The 24697-nt window shown below is 40.6% G+C and overlaps 1 protein-coding gene across 2 annotated transcripts in view; it reads right to left on the reverse strand.

Moving 5' to 3' along the window:
- KIZ (kizuna centrosomal protein) overlaps positions 1-23416 on the reverse strand; it is a 144855-nt gene extending 121439 nt beyond the window's left edge. For both annotated transcript variants that reach the window (XM_060610971.3, XM_060610967.3), the window contains exons 1-4: positions 23206-23416; positions 15825-15887; positions 10285-10447; positions 1194-1286 (exon numbers count right to left, since the gene is read on the reverse strand). In XM_060610971.3, the coding sequence (XP_060466954.2) occupies positions 1194-1286; positions 10285-10447; positions 15825-15887; positions 23206-23372 (486 nt within the window). In that variant the 5' untranslated portion in view covers positions 23373-23416. The remainder of the gene's footprint in view (positions 1-1193; positions 1287-10284; positions 10448-15824; positions 15888-23205) is intronic.
- Between the last annotated feature and the right edge of the window lie 1281 nt (positions 23417-24697).

The raw sequence follows: 24697 nt of genomic DNA on the forward strand, positions 1-24697 counted from the left end.
GAATGCTCTAAATTCTAGGTTTTTTAACTTTTTAATCTTTGGGAAGGAAAACTAAAACTTCCTATAAACTCAGATTAATGCCTGCTAATGCATGGAAAAAAGGAAAACTAAAACCTTCCTCCTACTATAAAAACAAAATAGTGTGGCCTCTGTTTCTTTTCTGATAAGAGTCTTAAATACCAAACAGTTAACTGCATAATAACATTTACTGGCAGCCAGGCAGCCTGCTTAGCAGATATATAAAGCAGGTAAAAGGAGAAAAAGTTAATTTCTTGGCTGAATGATTCCATCGGTAGCTATAGGGCAAACCTGAAAGTCTTTTAGTAAAGTAGCAGTTGGTTCTTCTATCAATCTGTAGCACACATACTCTTCCAAGGAAAGCATTAAATATGAAAATCATATCCCGTTATCATCTGTTTCCAGCTTTCAGCCCAGTAAGCTTTTCTTAATGAATGCTGCAGCCTAAGGAACAAGCACGCTGTTGGCTTTTCTGAATAATGGAGTGATGCTACCATTTTTGCTTATTACAATATCGACTGGCTGAGGGGGTTTCACACATAGTCACAAGTGACTACTCTTGCCAGCATGCTCCAAGTTATTACAAGATGTTTTTAGACATTTCATCTAAAAGAGCTTTACTGCTTTTAGTGAAGAAAACATCTATGGTCTTGAACAGAATCATTTATATGGAGATAGGCTGCAGGATTAGAAGCCTGCATTACGGCAGATACATAGCAGAATTTATTTAAGTATTCCTTGCCAGTCTTTTTGTCTGTTGCTTAGATATGCAATCTTTTCTTTCCACTTTCTCTGTGAAAAGGTTAAAATGTACAAAATTATATATACAAAGAAAAGAAGCAAAATTCCATATTTTGTTTACCTTTTATTTAAAACATTTCTGGAACGAAGAAAAAAAGCAGCGACAAAGCATTATTTAGAGAAACATAATTTCACCTGCTAACAACACTAAGGTTTTCTTTGGAATCTATCTCTTTTAAACCTGCTGTGACTGCCTTTTAGCAAATTTAATTGAATTAGACATTAAAGCAATACTCTATAAGTCTTTAAATAATACTTAAGGTTTAATAAAAAAGATCTCTGTAATAAGATTATTTTATTTAAAACAATATAGTAAAAGAGAAACACTCCAGAAATCCTCTGTTAACAGAAAGTTTATTGTTTTAATTTATTACCTTTTCTCTGTCTTCATCTTTCAGTTCACCTTTTATTCCAGGTCTATCTTTTGAGAGTAGCTGTGTCTTCTTAATTTGAGCCTCATATTCGGTCTAAACAGAAACAAAGTTTTGATTTTGTGGTGGCTCTTATTATAACCAGCATCTGCCTATATTTTTTAGTCTTTAGAGTATAAAACACTGAAGTAGAAAGTAAAAGTTGATGTTACTAAGAAATTCAACTTATCTTAGAATAGAAAATTTCACAAATAAAATGTCAAAAGCTGAGGTCTATAAAATGCTGTATGTTTTTAAATAAGACCTGATGGCTGCTTACTGTCTTCCATCAATTTAGGGAATAAAACCTTAGCATATTAAGCTATCAGGAAAATCCAGTTACTTTATTATGAAAGCAGCACATTAGACAGTGTTTACCCTGAAAAGTTTTGTCCTAAAGGAAAATAAATCAATCCTACAGACTTCTTATCTTTATAGATATCTACATTAGTATCATGGTCCTACTAATCACAGGAACAGAGTATATTATTTGCTAGCTCATCGACTTGAAACAAACTCCATTTTCTTTTTTTTTAACGTTTTTATTTATTTATTTATTTTTATTTTTTTTATTTTTTTATTTTTTTTTATTTTTGAGACAGAGGGAGTCAGAGCATGAATGGGGGAGGGTCAGAGAGAGGGAGACACAGAATCTGAAACAGGCTCCAGGCTCTGAGCTGTCAGCACAGAGCCCGATGCGGGGCTCGAACTCACGGACCGTAAGATCGTGACCTGAGCCGAAGTCGGCCGCTTAACCGACTGAGCCACCCAGGTGCCCCGAAACAAACTCCATTTTCTATGAATAAAAATATACAGGAAACATCAATGATCAGCACCATAGTAATGAAGTTTGCTCTGGCACTAATAACTACATGAAGATGCCTGCATCATTATCGCACTATAATTGATGAAAGTGATTCCATCATAAAATGACTTTTTCTTAAAAGCAAGGCATAAAAAGGGCTTTGATTCAGTATGTTAGTAATTAAAGCCTTAAGAAATTCACGGATGGTGGTTCATCACAGATAAGTATCAGAACATTTTCTAAATTAGGCCGTGATGCACTGCAATTAGAAAAACACCTATGAGATAATCAGAGAACTGTTTCCTTAGTTCTTAGTCTGAACATGAAATTGGCCTGAGCTTTGTTTTGACATATAAAAAAACAGACAATCATCATGAAAACTCACTTGTTTCCCTCAAAATATCTTAAAAGATATTACATGCTGCCCCATTTCTAATAAGAATTTAGCAGGGAATTTTTTTTCTCTATCAGAATGCTATTAACATGATAGATGACAGTAATAATCTAAAGAAATACCTAATTAAATGGAAGTTTTATAAGGCCGGTAAAAAAGATAAACCAAGAAAAGATTTAAAAATAAAGCAATTAAGACAATACAATTTACATCTCTCTGTTCTACCTACTCCTTTGGACTCAGAGATAGTTACTTTTCAACTCCAAGAGCTTTCAAAAGGCATACTTTACAGATTCTAAGGGAAAGTATCTTTAAAAAGGGATGGGAGTGGATTATGAAATAAACAAAATAAATATTGAGGTTTATTAAATAATTGCTGGTTAAATAAAAACTCTGTTCCTGTGGCTGCAAATATTTTCTTATGTTCTTTGAGATCAGTTATAAACACGCAACAGGCATTATACCTACTTTTCTCATTATGGGATCATTTCAGAGCCATACCTTCTAAAGACAGAGCACTTTCTCATGGAAACATGACTTTTGTTTAATTCATTCTGCTGCAGCAAAAAACCTGTAACCGCATTAGGACTTTATAAAGAATAGTAACAGAAGTCTCAAGAGTCCAAATTACATTGCTCTCAATGGACCTGAAAACTTCACTGAAGTGTAGGTACTTTCCTAAATTAGTGATACAAATAAAAACTGAACAATGTACTTGAAATCAAAAGTTGCTATGATAAATTGAAAATTGATGCAAACTATAATTCTGCATCCCCTAGGACCACAGATTTGCACCTACAAACATTTTGTTCTCTTTGCCATTTATTCATACATATGATACTTGGTTACTATCCATCAAATTTACCTCCTAAACATTGGAGAGCAGGGATTTTCAACCCCACCTCCTATTCTATCTGCATATAAAGGGTTGTACTATGTTTAAAAGTTTTTTCAGTTTGGAAAACTGTATAGACAAATCTTTCCAAAAATTCCCTAGCTAAAAATGATAAAACAGCAGAGCATGTGCCCTATTTTTCCAACTATCAGTCTTTCCATGTTTTATGCCCCACTTCTTCTTTGATAAGGTCCCATTATATTTCCACAATACATCAGGATTTGTACTGCATCCTTTCTGTCTGGTGCTGATTCAGGTCTCTGTTCCCTTCTTGCCATGTGGCCCAGATTCCTCTTACATTTGCTGTTTCAGGGGCCAAAGTTCTCATGGCCCGGTAGCATCTGCCAGTCCACAGCACCTCTAAGGACAGTCCCCTCTTCCCACAAATCCCCCAGGGAAACCTATTTTAATGAACTCAAGAGCACTGAATCAACCTATCAGGTAACTAACTTGTTCCATCTGCTAATGTATTGCTTCCCAGCACTGAGCTTGATGCTGCCCACCTAAATTTAGGAGAACTTTCTATTCACTTCCCCGCTGTGCACAATTTCATCTCAGCTCAACTGATGAAATCTGTTGACGATCATCTGGGGTTATCTGAAGGAGGTGGAGGTCATGGGATCTCTTTCAGGTCTCTGGGATATGTTTCCATGTTAATAGCACATCTCATTTTCCATTCTTTTCTTCTTTTCTTCTGTATCCCCACTTACATTCCTTCAAATTCCCCTCGTCACATTACCATTTGCCTGAAAGTGCCACCACTACCTTTTTGTTTTTTTAAACAGGCTTCCTTCTTTCAGTGGTCTCCAGGATTATATAAAAATTCTTGGTTACAGAACTGAACAGACATTTAAGATCTGCTGGCCCAGCTTCCACATGTTAGAGTTGAAAAAATGGGTACAGAGAGTTACATAAATTGTTTGAGTTCACCCTCAGGACTACAAGTCACAGTCTTTTCTCTTCTCCTATTTTTTCCAGGATATGGGTTTCCTTTTATTATTTCTTAAGCGTTTATTTATTTTTTAGAGAGAGTGGGGAAGGGGCAGAGAGAGAGGGAGACAGAGGATCCGAAGCAGGCTCCAGGCTCTGTGCTGACAGCAGAGAGCCCAGAGTGGGGCTTGAACTCACGAACTGTGAGATCATGACCTGAGCCAAAGTCAGACACTTAACTGACTGAGCCATCCAGGTGCCCCTATGGGTTTCCTTTTTAGATGTTTTTTTACAAAAAGGTATATGCAGGAACACTTATTTATATTCAACTAATACATATTAACAAGTAAGACACTCTGGTTGATAAAAAATGGGAAAAGCTACAGACTGTCCTCCAGGAGCCTGAAGGTCCTGCCCTGCCCAGAGTGGCTGTCACAATGCTCAGTAGGAATCGAATGAGGGCTCAAATATTTGTTCTCTTCAAATTTTATCCCTCGTAGGCACATATACCCTAATGACTGAATTTCCAACAAGAATCACATCTTTAAATAGTGACATTGTATCTTCAGAGTGCCTCTGCTATTAAACAGAAATGCTCCTGGGAAGGTATAACACAGGATAGAACCAATACCACATTAGCTCTCACATAGTTGTTCATGGTCCAGAAGAGAGCAAGTTGAAAAATACAGAATTAATTTTCAGTCAAGGGAGAAGTCCCAGTGCTTACTGAGTGCTTAAAGAATAGGGAGGTGTTCCTCAAAGCTTACTGAGAGCTTATTATGTGCCACATTGTGGCCCAGATACTGACAGCACTGAAATAGTAAGATGAGGAGCCCACAACGAGGTGGAAAAACAGACATGTAAGCAATGACAACACTATGAAGGAAGTGCTTACTGAGATAATTACGGCCCAGACCTAAGGCAGGATAGAGAGAGAGAGGGCTTCTAGTTGAAGAAGATAGGAAATGATGTGATGCTTTCAAGAAAATATAGCAGTCAGCATGTTTAAAACTTGGATGCATGTGAGTGAGTGTATTAGTGTGTAAGAGAAAGAATGTGCACATGATTGGAAGATAAAAGATGGAGAGGGACAGTGGGAAGACATGGGAGTGGAGGGAATATTGCATAAGCGATGGGGGGAAATGGAGGAGACAGGTGCGGGGAGAGCAGAGCGTGGGCAGAGAGTGAGCAGAGATGGGAGGCAGAGATGGGGAGAGAGGAAGGAGGTGAAGGGAGGCAGTAGGGAAGAAAAAATGTGCACATGTCTGTATATTTGTGTGAGACAGAAATGAGAAAGGACATGTGTGTGTTAAGGGTCATAAGGTTGAGCTGCAGGGTGGTATGCAGGCAGACGCCAGCATCTGGGCTTTATCCTGAAAGGCTGAGCAAGCACTCAAGGATTTCAGGCAGATGAGAGATATCATCAGATGGGGACTCTCCCTGAATGCCCTGACATACCAGCCTCATGCCTGGCACTTGAATGGGGAAGGCTGAAACAGATGCCATGCTCCACACATGTCCCTGGGACCCTTTTGGGTGCTCCTAAGTCTCAACATTCCTGTCTCTGTGCCTAAGGAGCCTGTGGTTAATTTCTCCTCCCCCCCCCCCCCCATCTCTTTGTCATCAGCCTTTAATCAGTGATGCTCAGGAGCCATGTCTGCATATTCCAAATGCTCAGAACCATTTGCCAGGGTTTCCCTGTAAGTTAAGTTCCAGATGCTGACTATGGTAGTTGGCTTGATAATACACCCTTTTCCATGGGGGTTGTTGGGGGAGGTGGGATGATGGCGTCCCGTGGTGGCGGCGGCGAGGCCTGTTGGGCGGTTGCCCGTTGGGCCTACAGCAGCACGGCAGCTTTGGGGCTGGCGCCCTTGCGGGGCCCTTAAGGCGTCAGTGTTGAGGTGGCGGCTTGCGGCCCCTGGTCCCCCACCTCGCTCACCCCCACCCTGTCCAGGTACCTAGGGCGTCGCCGGCGCGGAGGTTTAAAGACCCTTTGGGGGGTCGCCCATCCGCTTCGGGTCAGGGTGGTCAGGCCTGTGGGGAGTTGTGGAGGCTGGTTTAAAAAAAAAAAAAAAATATATATATATATATATATATATACACACACACACACACACACACACACACACACACAATTTATATATGTACACACATATATACATATATGTATATAAAACATACATTTGTGTATATATATAAAACATATATACCTGTCCTTCCCTGTTTCACCTCCCCACTTGCCTCCTGACATCCCATGCACTTCCCAGATGAACCACTTACATTTGAATCCTTGTCTCAGGGTCCACTTCAGGAGAACCCAACCTGAGATAAGCACAAAGGGCACCAAAACACCTGCTTTAAGGCCCAACTGGGGCTCTTCGACAAGCACCAACGCAGGGAGGGGGAGTAGAGGCAGGAAGGGGGAGAGAAGGACACAATCTTCACAGTACTACTAATATTTATATTCTTGAACTGAGCTTAGTTGGCCTCTTTATCTGACAAGTAGCAATATAGCCACAACACCGTGTTTTCAAAATGACATGACAAATCAACATCCTTAAAAGCCCTGAAAATTATCATAGGACCCCAAAGTAGTATAATTCATAAAATCAGTTTAAAATAAAAAAATTCATAAAATATGTTTGCCTTTATCCCATTTAAAAAGATTTTAATATTATATAATAAATAGTCTTACAGTCTTACAAAAAGGGAGAAATTCACTTAATACAACTTGGGCCAAATCCCCACTTCTCACATACTGCCTCATTTCGTTTCACTTTCTGGAACTCTACCAATTATTAGTCCATTTGCATCAACTATATTCTATTCAAGGGGAAATACCCCTAGCATTGTGGGGTGTGTGGGCAATATGCTTCCCCAGAACACCTTTCTCCTAAGACTTACATGTGGTCAGTCAGTGGAGGTAAAGATCTGCTACCTGAGTGGGGCAGACTCCAGCCTTCCTAAGGCTACCACTGGATACCAAGATGAAATGAAGAGGAGGAAAGGAATGGGAAGACAGCACGGCAAACATTCCCCACTCTGAATCTCTGCTTACTGTATAGCTTGCTGAGGTAAGTGGTGTCACTGGCTGGAGTTTCAAAGATTGCTGCCTGCATTCAGCTTTGGACTCAGGGTGACTCCCAATGGTGCTCCCATCTTTCCCAACTGTAGCTACATGATCTGCTCTTCTGTGCCATCACAGACTGTTCTCTAAAGGCATTCCTTATCCATTTCAAAATGCTCTCAATATAAAAGTATGGATTCTCCCTTTCAAATTCCTCCCTCTCACATTTGGCTATATCATCAAATCAATAATTAAGTAAAAAAGCATCAATGTGAAAATAAAAGGAAAACTTCTATTATTTCCTTTTTTCTATTGGGAAAGCAAAATTCCCTGCTTTGTCCATCACTTTTACTTTCTCTGTAAAATCTCTGAACAGCAAAGAGATTTACAATGTTTATAATAATTACTTTTTGAATGTTAAGTATTCTACTTGAAAACTAAGAAAGAAAAAAAAAAAACTGTAGTGCTGTAGCTAAAATGTGCTATTGTTTGAGCACATCTACTTCCAGATCTTGGTTTCTAAATACCCTTCCCCACTAAAAGGAACCACAGCTCCTTGGAAAAGAGGCTAATTCCATGTCTGAGGCAGCGGTGTACAAAGTAAACCTGGAACATGTTGTGCCCCAAAGCAAAGAAGGCTCAGGATTAATGAGGTCAGGCCAAAAGGACACAGAAGCCAATTTGAAGAGACACTCCCAAGCAAAATTTGGAGAAATACAAACAACAAAAATAATAACTACAGTAATTGATAATATACTAAGTAAAAATTTGTAAGTCTATGGTGATACTTAAAAAAAGAGAAAGAGGAGAGAAAAGAAAGAAAGCTCTTCTTTATAGAACAATTTAAGCTAATAAAGAGGAAGATTAAATTAGAAAATCCCCATTCCACAACCTCCACCACACTGATTCAAGCATCACTAACAGATCCTAAAACCACTAAGTAAAAGGCTATTTAGAAACAAGATGTTCCCAAGATGTCAAACTATCACTCCACAGATTATATGCTCAGTTGCAAATGGAAGAAAAGGTCCTTATAAGAGAGATCTAGAGCTTGCCATCTTAAGCAATGCATCAAACTCAACCTCACTCAGGTCAGACCACCTGACATCACGACTCATAAGCCTCCTGATGGGATACAGTAGGATGTATGTAACCTCAGCTGTGATTATTTAAATTTAACCAATTAAAATTAACAAAATTAAAAGTTCAGTCCTTAGTGTCACAGCCACATTTTAAGTGCTCAGTAGTCATGTGTGGCTAGTGGCTACTAAATTAGCACCAGTATAGATCGGGAACATTTCTATCACTACAGAAAGTTCTATTGGGCAGTGCTGGTCTAATCCAAATTTCCAGTTAAATTATACCTCAAAGAAATAACCAAATTCTGAATGTGAGTCATTATACAGGCAACCAAATTGCCTTCTTCAAAAAGCCAGTGTCATGAAAAAAAAAAAAAAAAAAAAAAGGAAGAGTGGTAGGACACTAAATTTGATTTAGAGACCAAAAAACCAAAATAGCAAATGTAATGTGAACCCTAGTTGGCTCCTGGTCTGGAAAAATAAAGAAAATTTTGGGAGGAACTGGGGAAATTTAAATATCAGATAGATATTAAGTGGTATTATGAAATCATTATTAATTTTCTTGGGTGTGATAATAGTAGTGTGATTGTGTAGGAGACTGTCTGTGTTCTTAGGAGATCCACACTTAAGTATTTAGGGGAGAACTGTTATGGTGTCCACAGCATACTTTCAACAGCTCAGGAAAAAATGTACACACACACACACACACACACACAAAGCAAATATACCAAAATATTTACAACTACTGTATCTGGGTACAGAATATGTGAGTTATCTTAGTCCATTCAGGCTGCTATAACAAAATATCCCTGACTGGGTGGCTTATAAACATCAGAAATGTACTGCTCACAATTCTGGAGGCTGGAAAGTCCAAGATCAAGGTACCAGTGTGGTCACCTTCTGGTGAGGGCCTCTTTCCTCATTCAGAGCCAGTACCTTCTCACTGCATCCTTACCTGGTAGAAGTGCTCCAGAGCCTGTTTTAGAAGGCACTAATCTCATCCATGAGAGCTCCACCCTCATGACACAAGCCCCTCTCAAAGGCCCCTGGTATGAACACCATCACATTTGGTTAGGATTTGGTTAGGGTTAGGATTTCAAGATACGAATTTCAGGACACAAACATTCAGACCACTGCATAGTATTTTCATTTTCCTGTGTACCTGAAATAAAGCCTCAGTGGGGGAAATTGCTAGAGGAAAAAAAAGTAATTAAAGGCAACTTCTTCTATAACCAGTATTTTGTTGGGTTAACATGAGCAACAACCCTTGGCCAGCACAACTGCTTAGAGAAAAAAGGCCTAGCCCTCCTCACTGGGCATAATCTGTAGAGGAGAAGGTTGCCCAGCACCTTAAAGGAACGAGATGCCATAATCAGAGAGGGCTGCAGAAAGCAGTTGCTCTGGGTCGCACAGATGAGGAGTATGAAGGTGAATTCCGTGGGGCCAGTTCTACCCTCAGTGTTTCCCAACACACTGCCTGATGGGAACAGAGGAGCCCAGGGAAAAAACCCGTTAAAGAAGGAAACGGTCTCTGGAGAGAACCCTAATGCTGCTCAAATTCAGTCATGAAGCCACCAAATACCACGTGCCAGGTAGTGACTAGTGCCCATGTCTGTTACAAGTTAATTATTTGTGCAGTATAACAAAGTACAGATATTCCATTAATTCCTCAACTAAAGTAGAATCTAAGAAAATTCAATTTCAAGTTCCCTGATCAAAATTTGGCCACATGGTAAATCACAGAGAAAATGAGCAATTCTCTTATGGATGAACAACTGAACATTAATGACCACCACTGATCTGAAACTTAGTGCTCGTTACTTCCTTCCAATTTTAGCAAAAGAAAGAGAGATAAAGAGAAATATAGTGAAAAACAAGATGTTACCTTTAGTTCCTGAAGCTTCTCTGTATTTGTAGTAAAGTGTCCAACATGAGCTTGGACATGCTCAAATCGCTTTAAATATTCTTGGTTTCGAGTACGAGCCTTCTTTTCTGATTCACATATTTCCTTCAGATATCTCTTTAGTTTCACATACTTCAGCTTAACTCTAGAAAAATAAAAGCAGATTTTTAAATTATGCAGTTAGACATTAACAAATCAAAGAAAGAGATTTTTCTCAAACAAAATTGTTAATGAGACAATGTATTCTGAGATACTTTACCTAACTAAACACTGAAAGCTAAAGAGCAGAATGTACACACATTTTTAGAAGAAATTAATGCAACATCACTGAGTATCACATCCAGGCATAACTCTCCTGAGAAATGTATACAAGACTACATTATAACATTCACACAATAAAGATTTATATGGATTTCTTTCTCAATATTAAATGTGGTTTCAAGAGCGGTGGCTATGTGGCCATGGTCGGATGAATAGTCCATTAGCATTCTTTTTATGACAGACAATTTCAGAACTATCTGCTCATATGGAAATAGAATCAAACTGCAAACCACAATCCATAAACATTGAGAAATTCTAAAATTTAAAATACCCAAAAAGTTCTCCTTTAGATAATAATAAAATTTTATTAGGAACTGCAACAACCTACTATATTTTAAAATATTTTATGATAATATATAGGCTGTGACTCTACTCAAATTGTGAACAAAACCTTTAGAGACTCTCATCCAAAGTGTAAAACAAAAGGCACACATTGGGGTGCTTGGGTGGCTCACTCAGTTGAGCGTCCAACTCTTGATTTTGACTCAGGTCATGATCCCGAGATCAAGGAGATTGAGCCCCGTGTCGGGCTCCACCCTGGGCATGGAGCCTGCTAAAGATTCTTTCTCTGTCTCCCTCTGCCCCTCTCCCCTGCTCCAGTGTACTTTCTCTCAAAAAATGAATGAGTGAATGAATGAATAATGAATAAACAAATAAATGAAAAGGCACACTGAATGGCTCAAGTTGTGCAGCCCACTCTTCCCACAGAACCAACCCTGCATGTTCTAGCTCTTTCTTCTTCACAAATTTTACATCATAAGAGTACGTGATATGAAGCATTTCTATTGTTAGTTCAATAAAATAATTCAACATTTTTATTATCTAATAATTCAAGTATATATTTTAATTCAAGTATAGTTAACACACTATGTAATATTAGTTTCAGGAGTATAATTCTATACATTACTCAGTGCTCACAATTTTCATGTTCTTCTATCAAGGAAAACTAAGATGAAAAGCACAAAAAAGTTCACCCTTAAAAACAGATTCGCAAACATGCTGCAGATATTAAAAATTAATCAGCAACTACTGGCACAAAAACAGACACTCATATCAATGGAACAGAATAGGGAACCCAGAAATGGACCCACAAACGTATGGCCAACTAATCTTTGACAAAGCAGGAAAGAATAGCCAATGGAATAAAGACAGTCTCTTCAGCAAGTGGTGCTGGGAAAACTGGACAATGAGATGCAGAAAAATGAACCTGGACCACTTTCTTACACCAGACACAAAAATAAACTCAAAATGGGTGAAAGACCTCAATGTCAGACAGGAAGCCATCAAAATCCTCAAGGAGAAAGCAGGCAAAAACTTCTTTCAACTTGGCCGCAGCAACTTCTTACGCAACATGCCACTGGAGGCAAGAGAAACTAAAGCAAAATGAAATATTGGGACCTCATCAAAACAAAAATCTTCTGCACAGCGAAGGAAACAATCAGCAAAACTAAAAGGCAACCAATGGAATGGGAGAAGATACTTGCAAATGACATATCAGATAGAGGTTAGTATCCAAAATCTATAAAGAACTTCTCAAACTCAACAAATAGTCCAGTGAAGAAATGGGCAAAACACATGAATAGACACTTCTCCAAAGAAGACATCCAGATGGCCAACCGACACATGAAAAAATGCTCAATGTCACTCATCATCAGGGAAATACAAATCAAAACCACAATGAGATACCACCTTGCACCTGTCAGAATGGCTAACATTAACAACTCAGGCAACAACAGATGTTGGCAAGGATGTGGAGAAAGGATCTTTTTTGCATTGCTAGTGAGAATGCAAACTGGTGCAGCCACTCTGGAAAACAGTATGGAGGTTCCTCAAAAAATTAAAAATAGAACTACCCTATGACCCAGCAATTGCACTAGTAGGCATTTATCCGAGGGACACAGGTATGGTGCTTTGAAGCACCCCAATGTTTATAGCAGCATTATCGACAATAGCCTAAGTACAGAAAGAGCCCAATGTCCATTGATGGATGAATGGATAAAAAAGTGTATGTATGTATGTGTGTGTGTGTGTGTGTGTGTGTGTGTGTATATATATATATATATATATGTATATATGTATATATGTATATATGTATATATGTATATATGTATATATGTATACATATACACATATATACATATATATATATACACACACATACATACACACACACACACACAATGAAGTATTACTCGGCAATCAAAAAGAATGAAATCTTGTCATTTGCAACTACGTGGATGGAACTAGAGGGCATTATGCTAAGCAAAATTAGAGAAAGACAAATATCATATGACTTCACTCATATGAGGACTTTAAGATACAAAACAGATGAATATAAGGGAAAGGAAGCAAAAATAATATAAAAACAGGGAGGGAGACAAAACATAAGAGACTCTTAAATATGGAGAACAGAGGTTTACTGGAGGGGTTGTGGGAGGGGGGATGGGCTAAATGGGTAAGGGGCATTAAGGAAACTACACCTAAATCATTGTTGCACTATATGCTAACTTAGATGTAAATTTAAAAAATAAAATAAATTTAAAAAAAAGAAATAAGGAAATGGAAAAAAATTCATTAGCAATAGACCTTAAACCTCTACACCTAAGCCAAAAATTTTCAAGAAATTCTTTATAATGCTAATAATTTTGTGCTTTTGACCTTGGTTGGCTGTCCCCATTTTTCCTTCTGAAACAAAAAAAACTTAAAACTGGTTTTATTGTTGCCCATGTCTGCCACTTTCGACGCTGAGCGACAATAATGGAGGTGGAACCTAACATACTGTCTTCCACATGCAGGCGCACCTGGTGAAGTTGCTGGTGGTGGCCAGTGTCCAGCTGGAGTACATACAATAGTAACCATGCCTTCTCCACCCAAAGTCTAGTTTCATTCCTGCCCACATGAACCTTCAAAGCTCACCACTTCAGTCATCCACCCACTCGTGCAGTCATTCATATGTGCAGTACTGTGAATAGGAAAGCCACTCACTAGTCAACAGGGAAAACAAAAAATTAGATGAGTCCAATGCAGTGTGATAAATGCTAAGAGGGAAAACTGCCAGGGACTCTTACAGAGTGGGCAATCTGACCCAGTTGAAGGGGTCAGGAAGGCCTTCCCAACAGAAATTAATTTTTAGTTTAGACATGAAGGGTGGGTGAGAATTAAACCCAAAACTGGGGAAAGCAAGGGTGAGAAGATGAGGGGAAACACTCAGTCAGGGGAAATAGTATGTTGGAAAGCTTAAAGGCAATAATTAAGAAGAATAACAGTAATACTGATTTTAAAAATAGCAACAAATAATAAATTATTGACTCTTACACAGGGCCAGATACTGCTTTAAGGCTCTGTTAAGTCCTCATAGCTACCATTATCCCCATTTGACAGATAAAGGAATGGAGGTACAGAATGTTGAAGTAATTATCCTAATGGCACATGGCTAACTGCTGGTGGGGCTCAGACTGAACAGAAGTCCCTGGTAATAAAACCCACCTGCTTACATGATACTACGAAAGTCCTTGTCATGCTTCAGACACTGAAGATTCTGTGTAACATGTTAGTGGAGGCTGATGAAAAAGGGTGATGATGAAAATGAACCAGGGGAAGATAATGGAGGGTCTGGTAAGCTGTTGTTCCGGATACTTCTCAGGCCCTCCTTACATCCTCCTGGCCCAGCATTTCCTCTCCAGCCATGGTAGCACCTGGTATCTTGCTTTTCCAGGGCTGCTTCTCTGTGTTTGCAGCATGGATGTGAGAAGGAGTTAACACCTCCCTGGTGGCCCTGTCCAATGTGGGATTACGGATAGGTAAATGGCCCCCCTTCCTTCTCTTGAGTGAACACTTGTGAGGAGCAGAGAGGCAATCTACATGGCTCCTCTGAAGATCTAAAAGGGTGGAGCCCCAGGTGCCCACAGCAGTGACCAGCTCCTATTTCATTCTTCCCAGCCCTGCTTGACAGTTTTATGTGACCACTTCCTAAAATAAACTACCATCTACATACAAACCCTTATCTCAGACTCTGCCTTCTCGGGGGGAAACCAGGTTGAAACAGCCATGTTAGACAGTTTGGATTTTATCCTGTTGGGCAGTCAAAGAAAGGATATTTTTTAGCAAATCATACCCTCTGTCTTCTAGGAAACAAGAGGGGAACAGACTCAGCAAACTGACAGCTTGCTAAAAGTCTCCAGTTTCTTCTTACCTCCCCCTTCCCATCACCATTATGCCAGGAAGCCGCCCCCAAACAGGCTGCAGGAAAAGTCTACACTCCATTGGCCACCCTCTTGGCTGCAGTCTAGAAAACTGGCAGCTTCCACAGATGCTCTCAGACTTGGGCCCACTTCTGAGGCCATGGCATCCATAACACTGCTATTCCTTACACTATTTTACTGGCTTCTTGTCTCTTCTAGAACTACTGGGGACATATCAATGTCCACCATGACTGGTATCCTTGGAAGTACACTCAATCCTAAAACCAAAGAATAATTTTGCATAGGAGGAAATAAATGGACCTGATGGGTGATTTGGTTTTAAATCTCTCTTCTGGATGAGGTGTTTTCATTTCTCACTCATCTTATGATGTGGCTAAATCACAAAATTAATGCTATCATAGCCAGAAATTTTTCATATGAATAATATTGGAGGTAATACCACACATTTGGCTTAAGGATGAAGTTCAATTTACATAAAATAGAATTAAAAATATTAAAAGTTGGCTCTTCAGATTAAGTAACCTGGAAAGGACAACATTTATATTATCCATTGCTCATAATAATTTTCACAGGCATTGTCAAATATCCATGAACAAATGAGACATCACGTAACCCTGCCTTCAACAGTTTGTTGAAAGGTCAGCTATAGTCATTATGCCTTAATCATTACACAGGCTCAATGTGTTTAAATTGTGATCAAAAAGATAAAGACTATGATGCATCTTATTCCTCAGACATTTAAGCAAAATAGATTCTGAAATACCACGAATACCAAATAGCGAAAATAAAATCATCTTACACAAAATTTAGCCAAATTTATTCCTACATTTGATAGTGATTATATTAAATTTCAGTATTTACTTGAAATGATTACATATTAGACATAAGAGAATGGTAAAAGTACTGCAATTATGGTATCTGTAACATACATTAGGGTTACACTTTTTTGATTAACATATGCCAATTGGTTTAAAAACTGTTCCCACTATCACATCTTACCTGCATACATCAGACTGATTATATTCATAAAGTTTCTTTTCCAGGTCCAGTCTCTTTTTTTCACTATAAAATAGAAAGAAAACACTTTATGAATAAATTACACTGATAAGTAATAAGCAGCTGGATTTAGAACATGATCTCTTTTGAAATTACACCTTTGTGAGAATGCATCTCTGGACTCTCTAAGAAGCAGAAAATGCCAGCTGATTGAAACTCAAGTCATAAAAACATTTGGTAGTCACCATGGGAGTCTAGAAAGCAAAACGATACCAATATGAAGTAAAAAGAACAAGATTTTCAAAGTAAATGGGGGAAATGCACTAAGAAAAGACTGGAAGGTAGATTCATTCATTCAATAAGAATTTCTTGAGTTCCATGATGAGCCAGGCACTGTTCTAGTCCTGAAGACTAACATGGGGAACAAGACAACCAAGGCCTCTGCTGTCAAGCAGCTGACATTCTAGTCCTCACCTGGACCATTGTTTTAATGTTTATTTATTTATTTTGAGAAAGAGAGAGAGAGAGAGAGAGAGAGAAGGGGAGGGGCAGAGAGAGAGAGGGAAAAAGAGAATCCCAAGCAGGCTTTGCACATGTCAGCATGGAGTTCAAACGTGGGCTTGAACCCACGAACCATGAAATCATGACCTAGGCCAAAACCGAGTTGGAGGCTTAAACACTGAGCCACCCAAGTGCCCTGAATTTGTTTTTGTATTTGTTTTTTTTTGAGAGAGAGAGAAGTGGGGAAGGACAGACAATAAGAAACATGAATACATAAATATAATATGGCCAGATTTCTCTGGACAGTGGCATATGCATGATAGGGGTCCCGCCAGGTCAAGACACCACACTTCCACAAATCCACCTTGGAGTGAAGATTGGTGGCTTGCTCTACTCCCAACCAGACTTGGGTAGAGCCATGTCTCTGAAAAGTAGGCCCAACCCCATTCACATTTAATAAAGATCAAGTCCCCTAACACAATTACTTCAAATTTGGAGGAATTTCTTTCTATATCTTTGTAACATCATGATCTGTCACTGACTGCCATTCCATAGAGCTACTCCACTAAAGATTTATTAGCTTGTGTTGTTCAGGTGACTGCTGGCAGTAAGCTAGAGGACAGACCTTACTCTGCACACCTATATGCCCAAGCCTGATAAGAGGAAGGGAAACTGGGCAGCAGACAAGGTGGCAATAGCCAAAGCCAAGGGGCCACGGGGTAAAGCTGCTGAACAGGACTAGACATCCCAATCCCAGAAAGAGCCCTTGGGGGGTTTGACCATGGGGGGTTCTGTTCTACCACCAACATACCAGCTTCCACTGAAGCCAAATTGCTAATCTAAATTAATACTAACTAAAGGCCAAAAGAGAAATCACATAATGTCTGCAAGAAAAATGCCAAGAAAAAAAAAAAAAAAAAAGACTGTGAATCAAAGACCTATCCAAACAGAAGGTGACCTCAGGTGGCCTGCTAAGGGAAAGGGGCTGAGCCCACATTCCATTTTGGAACTCTTAATTATTAGTTTCCGTTTTCCTTCAGATATATTTTCCCTTCTAAAAAAAAAATCTCAAAAGTTACTCTGTTAGTTGCATTATAAGTAAATTTCTTTGCTTAGCATAATCTAGAATGGAAACTTCCATTTAACCAAATTCTGTTAATGGGAAAATGGGGTCCAAAATCCAAACACTGAATCTTGGCTTGGGCAACACAATCTATCTTTTTTTTTTAATGTTTATTTATTTTTGAGAGAGAGACAAAGCATGAGTGAGGGAGGAGCAGAGAGAGAGGGAGACACAGAATCCAAAGCAGAGTCCAGGCTCTGAGCTGTCAGCACAGAGCCCAAGGTGGGGCTCAAACCCACAAACCATGAGATCATGACCTGAGCCGAAATTGGACGCTTAACCGACTGAGCCACCCAGGCACCCCACAATCTATTCCTTAATTGGGGTATGCCCATGCCTAAAAAGGAAAAAAAAGATTACAAGGAAAAAATTCAGAGACACCATTTTTTTAAGTAGTAGCTCCACACAGATCTTTACTTTCTCATCTTCTAAGAGTGAACTTAGAAAAGAAATGAAGGAAATATGATATAAGTGCTTCCATGTTAGAAATTTTTATTAGTCGCTTTTTCCTCTTCTAAGATTTCATGCTCAACACTTAGCTCATATAGAATGAATGACTGGACAGTCAGCTAGCTGTCACTAAATTACAAAGACAGAAAGACCCTAAGTGTATCTATGACCTTGTGCCCCTGATGTCATGCTTCATTTCTATGCTATTTTTGTCAAGAAACGAGATCAGAGTCTGGTCATGAGGAACCATCAGATGGACCCAGCTTGAGGATCACCCTCTGGAATGAAAGTTGTACTCTATGAAACTTTCAGGAACACAAGACAGGGAATGACTAAGGAATAGCTCCAGACTGGATCTGGGGAGACTAAAGAGACATGGCAACATGGGTGCACAGATGGGAGCCTGGACCATTAAAGGAAAAACACAGCCTTGGGACAGTTGGCAAAATGGACACATGGTGAAATTTTATTGGAGTCTGGGTACTGGTATCAATCAGTGTTGATTTTCTTACTGGGAGAGTTATAGGGTAATCATGTAAGGGAGCATCCCTTTTTGGAAATAGACAATTTTTAGGAGTAATGGGGCATCATTTCTGTAGTTCTCAAATGGTTCAGAAAAGACTAATGATTTTAAACAGGTTGATAGACAAAATAGAAAAAAATGGAATACAATGTTAAGAGTTGGGGAATCTGGGTGAGGGGAATACTAGATACCTGCAACTTTTTTTGTAAGCTTGAATTTAATTCAAAATAATTTTGAGGTGCCTGGGTGGCTCAGTCAGTTAAGTGTCCGACATCAGCTCAGGTCATGATCTCACAGTCCAGGGGTTCAAGACCCACATCAGGCTCTATGCTGAGAGCAGAGAGCCTGGAGCCTGCTTTGGATTCTGTGTCTCCCTCTTTCTCTCTGCCTCTCTCTCTCTCTCTCTCTCTCAAAAATAAATAAACATTAAAAAAATTAAAAATAAAAATAATTTTAAAAATTCACCTATGACCTCTAGTGAAAAAGGACCACAGCCTTTTTGGGAATCCATCATCTCCCGTGCAGCAAGTTCTTTTTAATCACAAAGATAAAACTTCTTTGTTCCTGCTCTGTCTTTAGTACATACAGACATCTGCAGGTTACACTTCTCTATTATGACATTTCATATGGTGAAAAATCACACTTTCTGGCCTTACGCTCCAGACAACATAATGCTAGTCTCATTAACTCTTAATCACAGGCCCTTTCCCCAACCTCCTCACCACACTGCAGAGCTTCAGAATGCTGTCCTTCATTTCTAGTTTAAGATGTAAAACAAAACATCTCCCTCAATAAAAAGCCACAGAGGGACGCCTGGGTGGCTCAGTCAGTTAAGCATCTGACTACGGCTCAGGTCATGATCTCACGGTTTGTGGGTTTGTGCCCGTGTCGGGCTCTGTGCTGACAGCTCAGAGCCGGGAGCCTGCTTCGGATTCTGTGTCCCTTTCTCTCTGCCCCCCCCCCTCTTTTGCTCTTTCTCTTTCAAAAACAAATAAACATTAAAAAAATTTTTGTTTAAGCCAGAGAAAGGTTTACAGGGAGGATCTCTTGCAACCCTTACATACTAAATCTTTATTTCAGAATATCTGAAACACCAGCCCTGGGATGTGTATCCATAGCCTATGGTTTCCGTCACCTGCACCCCTCACCTGGACCATTGTTTTAATGTTTGTTTATTTTGAGAGAGAGAGAGAGAGAGCGCAGGGGAGGGGCAGAGAGAGAGGGGAAAGAGAGAATCCCAAGCAGGCTCTGCACTGTCAGCACGGAGCCCAATGCAGGGCTTGAACCCATGAACCATGAGATCATGACCTAGGCCAAAACCGAGTTGGAGGCTTAACCACTGAGCAACCCAGGTGCTCTGTTTTTTGTTTTTGTTTTTGTTTTTTGAGAGAGAGAGCTCACACAGGAGGGGAGGGGCAGAGGGAGAGAATCCTAAGCAGGCTGCAGGTTCAGCACAGAGCCCCAAGATGGAGATTGATACTACAACTGTGATATCATGACCTGAGCCAAAATCAAGAGTCAGATGCTCAATCAGCTGAGCCACCCAGGTGCCCCTGGACCATTCAAAGGTTAACACAGCTGGGTGGTCTTTACAGCAGAGCCACATGGTTCCCTTTTCTCCTTTTAAGCCACTTTTTATTCTGTTTTTGCCTCAACACCAACTTCAGCTTTACTCAACTAATACCTTAGAATCAATTTCTGGACCATTATGATATCTCACTCTGAATCAATACTGGCATTGAAAGAACTGGGGCTGGTTAATGGGCCTTTTAAAGGGATGTTTTTATATAATTATAAGAGTCAATTCCACTCACATGTTTCTACCGTGCTCGTGGCACTACACACACGGTAATGAGTCACTCCAGCAGGCTCTTTAAGATTCTATGACTGATTTCACCACAGTGCAGAGAAAACACCATATACAAAGAGGAAAAAATTAAGACTATATAAGTACACCTACATGTGACTACAGCTGAGACAATCTGGGCTAGAAATATACCACTTACAAGAGAAAGGCCCAGTTATTAGAGCTAACACCACAATGTCCCAGCTCTAAGGAGGCCAGAAAAGGGCAAGTTTTGTGTTTTTTTTTTTTTAATCTCCCACCTCCAGGAAATTTCTGGACTGATAAAGCAGCTGTGATGATCCAGGGATGCAGATTTTAAAAGGACTCTGAAGTTTTACAATCCTTGCAGTCACTGAAATTGGTTAAAAACCAAAACTAAACAAAAAGCAAGTACACTCAAACAGTCAAATAGGATACAAACAATGATATTCATTACTTGTTGCTTTGCAAAACTACAGATTCCTTTTTTTTTTAATGTTTATTTATTTTTCAGAGAGAGAGAGAGACAGCGCACGGGGGAGGGGCAGAGAGAGAGGGAGACACAGAATCTGAAGCAGGCTCCAGGCTCTGAGCTGTCAGCACAGAGCCCAATGCAGGGCTTGAACTCACAGATCACAAGATCATGACCTGAGCCATAGTCAGATGCTTACCTGACTGAGCTACCCAGGCACCCTGCAAAACTACAGATTTCAACTTTTTTAGTATGAAGCTAGTTACTAGAGAAAAAAAAAAAACTATGGTTTTACCTTACATATAATTCAATGCTCTTCATTTCTGGTGAAGAACTAAGGTTCAGAGAAGCTGAACAAACTACTCAAGGTCACACAACTGTTCCTAGAGTAGAAACCAACTTTCCACATGTCTACTGCAGTTTCTCTGTATTCAAAGTTATTTGCCTCTGTGCTTACTATGCATTGGAGATAGTTATGGACTTTTAAAATGAAATATGAATACACACTGCAACAGATTTGTACTAAGTAAAAAAATAAATTTAAAACCTCCAAATGCAGAACCGTGAATAGGCTATAAAATCTGATTTGAATTCCTTATATAATTTCAACAGCCTCACCTTGCTTAACAGTTAAAACATTAAGTGTTAAACATAAAGTGAGTACTAATCATTACAGTTATTATACCATAAGGACTATAAGCAGCCAGGTGTTCCTAGCATGGAAGCAAAAATGATAACTCACAATGAACTTAGTTCAAAAAGAATGCCATTTGAACCAGTAACATTTTAAAATTAGAAGCTGGGCTAAGAGGGGTGCCCGGGTGGCTCAGCTGGTTAAGTGTGCTGACAGCTCAGAGTCTGCTTCAGATTCTGTGTCCCCCACTCTGTCTCTTAAAAATAAACATTAAAAAAAAAAGAAGTTGGGCTAAGAGATAACGGAAGGCCTTAGATAACTAAGCTATTCTTCTGGCAAAACAGAGTCAAAAAGCACTTTGGGTGCACTAATGTGCAGACCAGTGTCTTGTCTTTTAACTATAAGGTGTGTGCAAACATTTAATACTGTCTTTGAAATATCATACTGTTCACTTTTCCTGGTTGACTAAAAATGGTCATGATTTAGTGACAATGGGTGGCTACAGTGTTGTATATAAAACATTCATAACAGCTGCACCCTGGATGGTTGACTTTGGGATTTCTGCCATTCACTCAACAAACATTTGTCAAGTTCCTCCTCCACCTCAGCTACTCTATTATCAGCTAAAGATCCAGCTAGATATGGTTCCTGTCCTCTTGGAATTCTGCATCTCAGCAGGGAGTGAGTTACTTAAGCCACTTGTCTACAGTGCTACAAAAATATAGAGATCACATAATTTAGAGAATGGGTTGATCAATACTTGCCACATGGAAAGCACTGCAGGAAGTGATATTTTTTTTTAAGTTGGAGGTGAGGAGGTCCCCAGAGTGGGTGAGTGGCAATATGTCAGAAAGAAAAATAGGATATAGAAAAGGACTGAGGGATAAAATATGGTGAGGACAATTATGGAGGCCTGTTGTGGATGCTCTATAAATATTTGACAAGAATTAAATCTAGGATAAGATGAATATAATTCCTTTTCATAACCACTTACTCCTGCCTTTACATGTAATTATTGTTGTCATTTTAGAATTGTCACACACAAAGCTCTCCTCTTCACTGAAATGATTTTGTAACTTTTAACATTCATTAAACGCTTTGTTTATCAAGTGATCCAAATATCTATTTCCTTTCTTGTCAACTAATGAGATTTCCAACTCCAATTAATTTAGCAGCTAAATAATAGTTCCAACAACTTATCTTTTATGTGGTTATTTATAGTAAATTGCTTTATAATTTTCTCTCTGTGCTCTCAGATCTAGCTGTTTTCAGTGGCTCTCATCTTTCATGTCTTAATCAAAGTATGATGAACCCTCTGGAAGCTGGACTTCTGCTGTAAATTTCACCTCTGCTGGAAATCTGGCCAGCCTTCGTTCCTCCCCAAAATGCTTCCTGCATTTAAATGTTTCCTGCATATGTTTCTCACACACACACACAAACACACACACACTCCCCGCCTGCGTTCCTGGACTTGTCATCATTGATGCAGTGCAGCTGTCAGGGTGGGATGACAATTTGAAGAGAGACAGGGGAGGAGGCGTGTAGAAGGGGAGTAGAGAAATTCACAAAGCGTGACTGAGAGTGACAGGCAGAAGAATCCCACTCTCACTTCTAGGCACATGCAGTGATGCGGCCGCATCTTCCGGCAGAGACCTCCAATAAAGGCAGTGGGCCACGGTATTTGGTAAACTTTGTCCTCCAGGCCCCACCAGAAACTTGGGGCGGGGGGGGGGGGCGTCGCGGGCGGATCCGGGCCCTGGGAAACACGGCGCGGGGAGTGGCAGGGAACAGGGGTTAGGGCACCAGCTAACCCTCGGCCGGGCCCACTCCCCGCCCCCGCCCCGGGTAGGCCGTACCTGTCCCGCAGCCCGTGCTGGAGGCGGCCCAGCCTCTCGTAGTAGTCGGGGCTCGCCAGGGGCGCTGAGGATGAGAAGGCCGGGTGCATGCCACCGCCGCCGCGCTCGCTCTGCAACGCCAAGGGACTGTCGGGTGGCTGGGTTGTCCCAGGCGACGGCCCCACCATGCACCGCGGGTAAACAGGGCCTAGGCCGCCGCACAGGGGGCGGGGCGGAGGTCTGCAGGGGCGGGGCGCCGTGGATGGGCGGGACAGAGGGCCGCGGGGGGGCGGGACGGCGTGGAGGGGCGGGGGAGAGGGTGGGGTAGGAGGCGGGGCCTCTTTTAAGGCTGCGCAGGTCGGCTCCGAAGGGACTGGCCTGTGTCCAGGCAGGACGCGGCGTGGCCGCGGTGCCTTGGCCTCTCCGCCCGAAGTCTGCAGTCTCCCTTTCCTCTCACCCTTCAGAATTCTCCTGAGACAGACCGTAGCCCACCCCGAGGCAAGGAGCCCCTGTAAGGGACAAGTGAGAAGTGGTCCTGACTACTAACCCCCCACCTTGATAGAGGCTGGGAGGGTGGGGGCACCGCTGGGCGGGAGCACTTTACTTGATCTTTTTTTTTTTTTTTTTTAATATTTATTTATTTTTGAGAGAGAACGCGCGCGCGCATGAGTGGGGGAGGGGCGGACAGAGGCGGACAGAGGATCCACAGCCGGCTCTGCACTAACAGCGAAGAGCTCCGTACGCTCTTCTTGTGGAACTCACAAACCCTGAGATCATGGCCTGAGACCAAGCCGGATGATGCTTAACCAACTGAGCCACCCAGGCGCCTCTCACTTGATCATTTTTGCCTTTGGCATCAGACTGCATGAATTTTCCAAAGCTCATTCTCTCCTTCCTCCCCCAGCTGTCCCTCCCTTCTTTCAGGATTTCTGAGTTCCAGGCACTGTGGTAAACTTGTTTTCCTACCACACTTAAAAGCAGAAAAAAACACTACAAAAAAGACAAAACCCAAAATACTAAGCAACTGCTCTCAGCCCTGACAGTAGAACAATCCATTGCTTGAAAGTCCATGCTGACCAAGGTTGTGGTGAATGCTGATGACATTATTGGTTGGTGAAGAGGGAAAAGTTGCTAACTAGGTGCTCATGAAGCAGGCATTTGTTTGTGTAGACCAAGCTTGGTGTACAAACGCCCTGGTGAATCCTTCCTCATGGATTCTGGACCCAGACTCCTGGGCTTGAATCTCCTCTTCCTCTGCCCAGCTGTGTGACTGCTGGCAAGTTACCCTCTTGATGCCCAGATTTCTTCTTGTAAAACAGGGAGGCTATTAGTGCAGGACCCACCTATGCTACTGTTATAATAATTAATTAATGTGTGTGATGTTTATAAGAGGGCCCCACACATAGTAAGTTTGTATCATCATCATCATCATCATCTTGGGGGATAAGCTTCCTGCAGAAAAACAAACATAGTCTAAACCCACAGTGCAGAAGAAAAGGAACTACTACAGTAT

This window comes from Panthera onca, chromosome A3 (genome assembly GCF_046562875.1).
Source record: "Panthera onca isolate mPanOnc1 chromosome A3, mPanOnc1 haplotype 2, whole genome shotgun sequence".
NCBI classification, from domain to species: Eukaryota; Metazoa; Chordata; class Mammalia; order Carnivora; family Felidae; genus Panthera; species Panthera onca.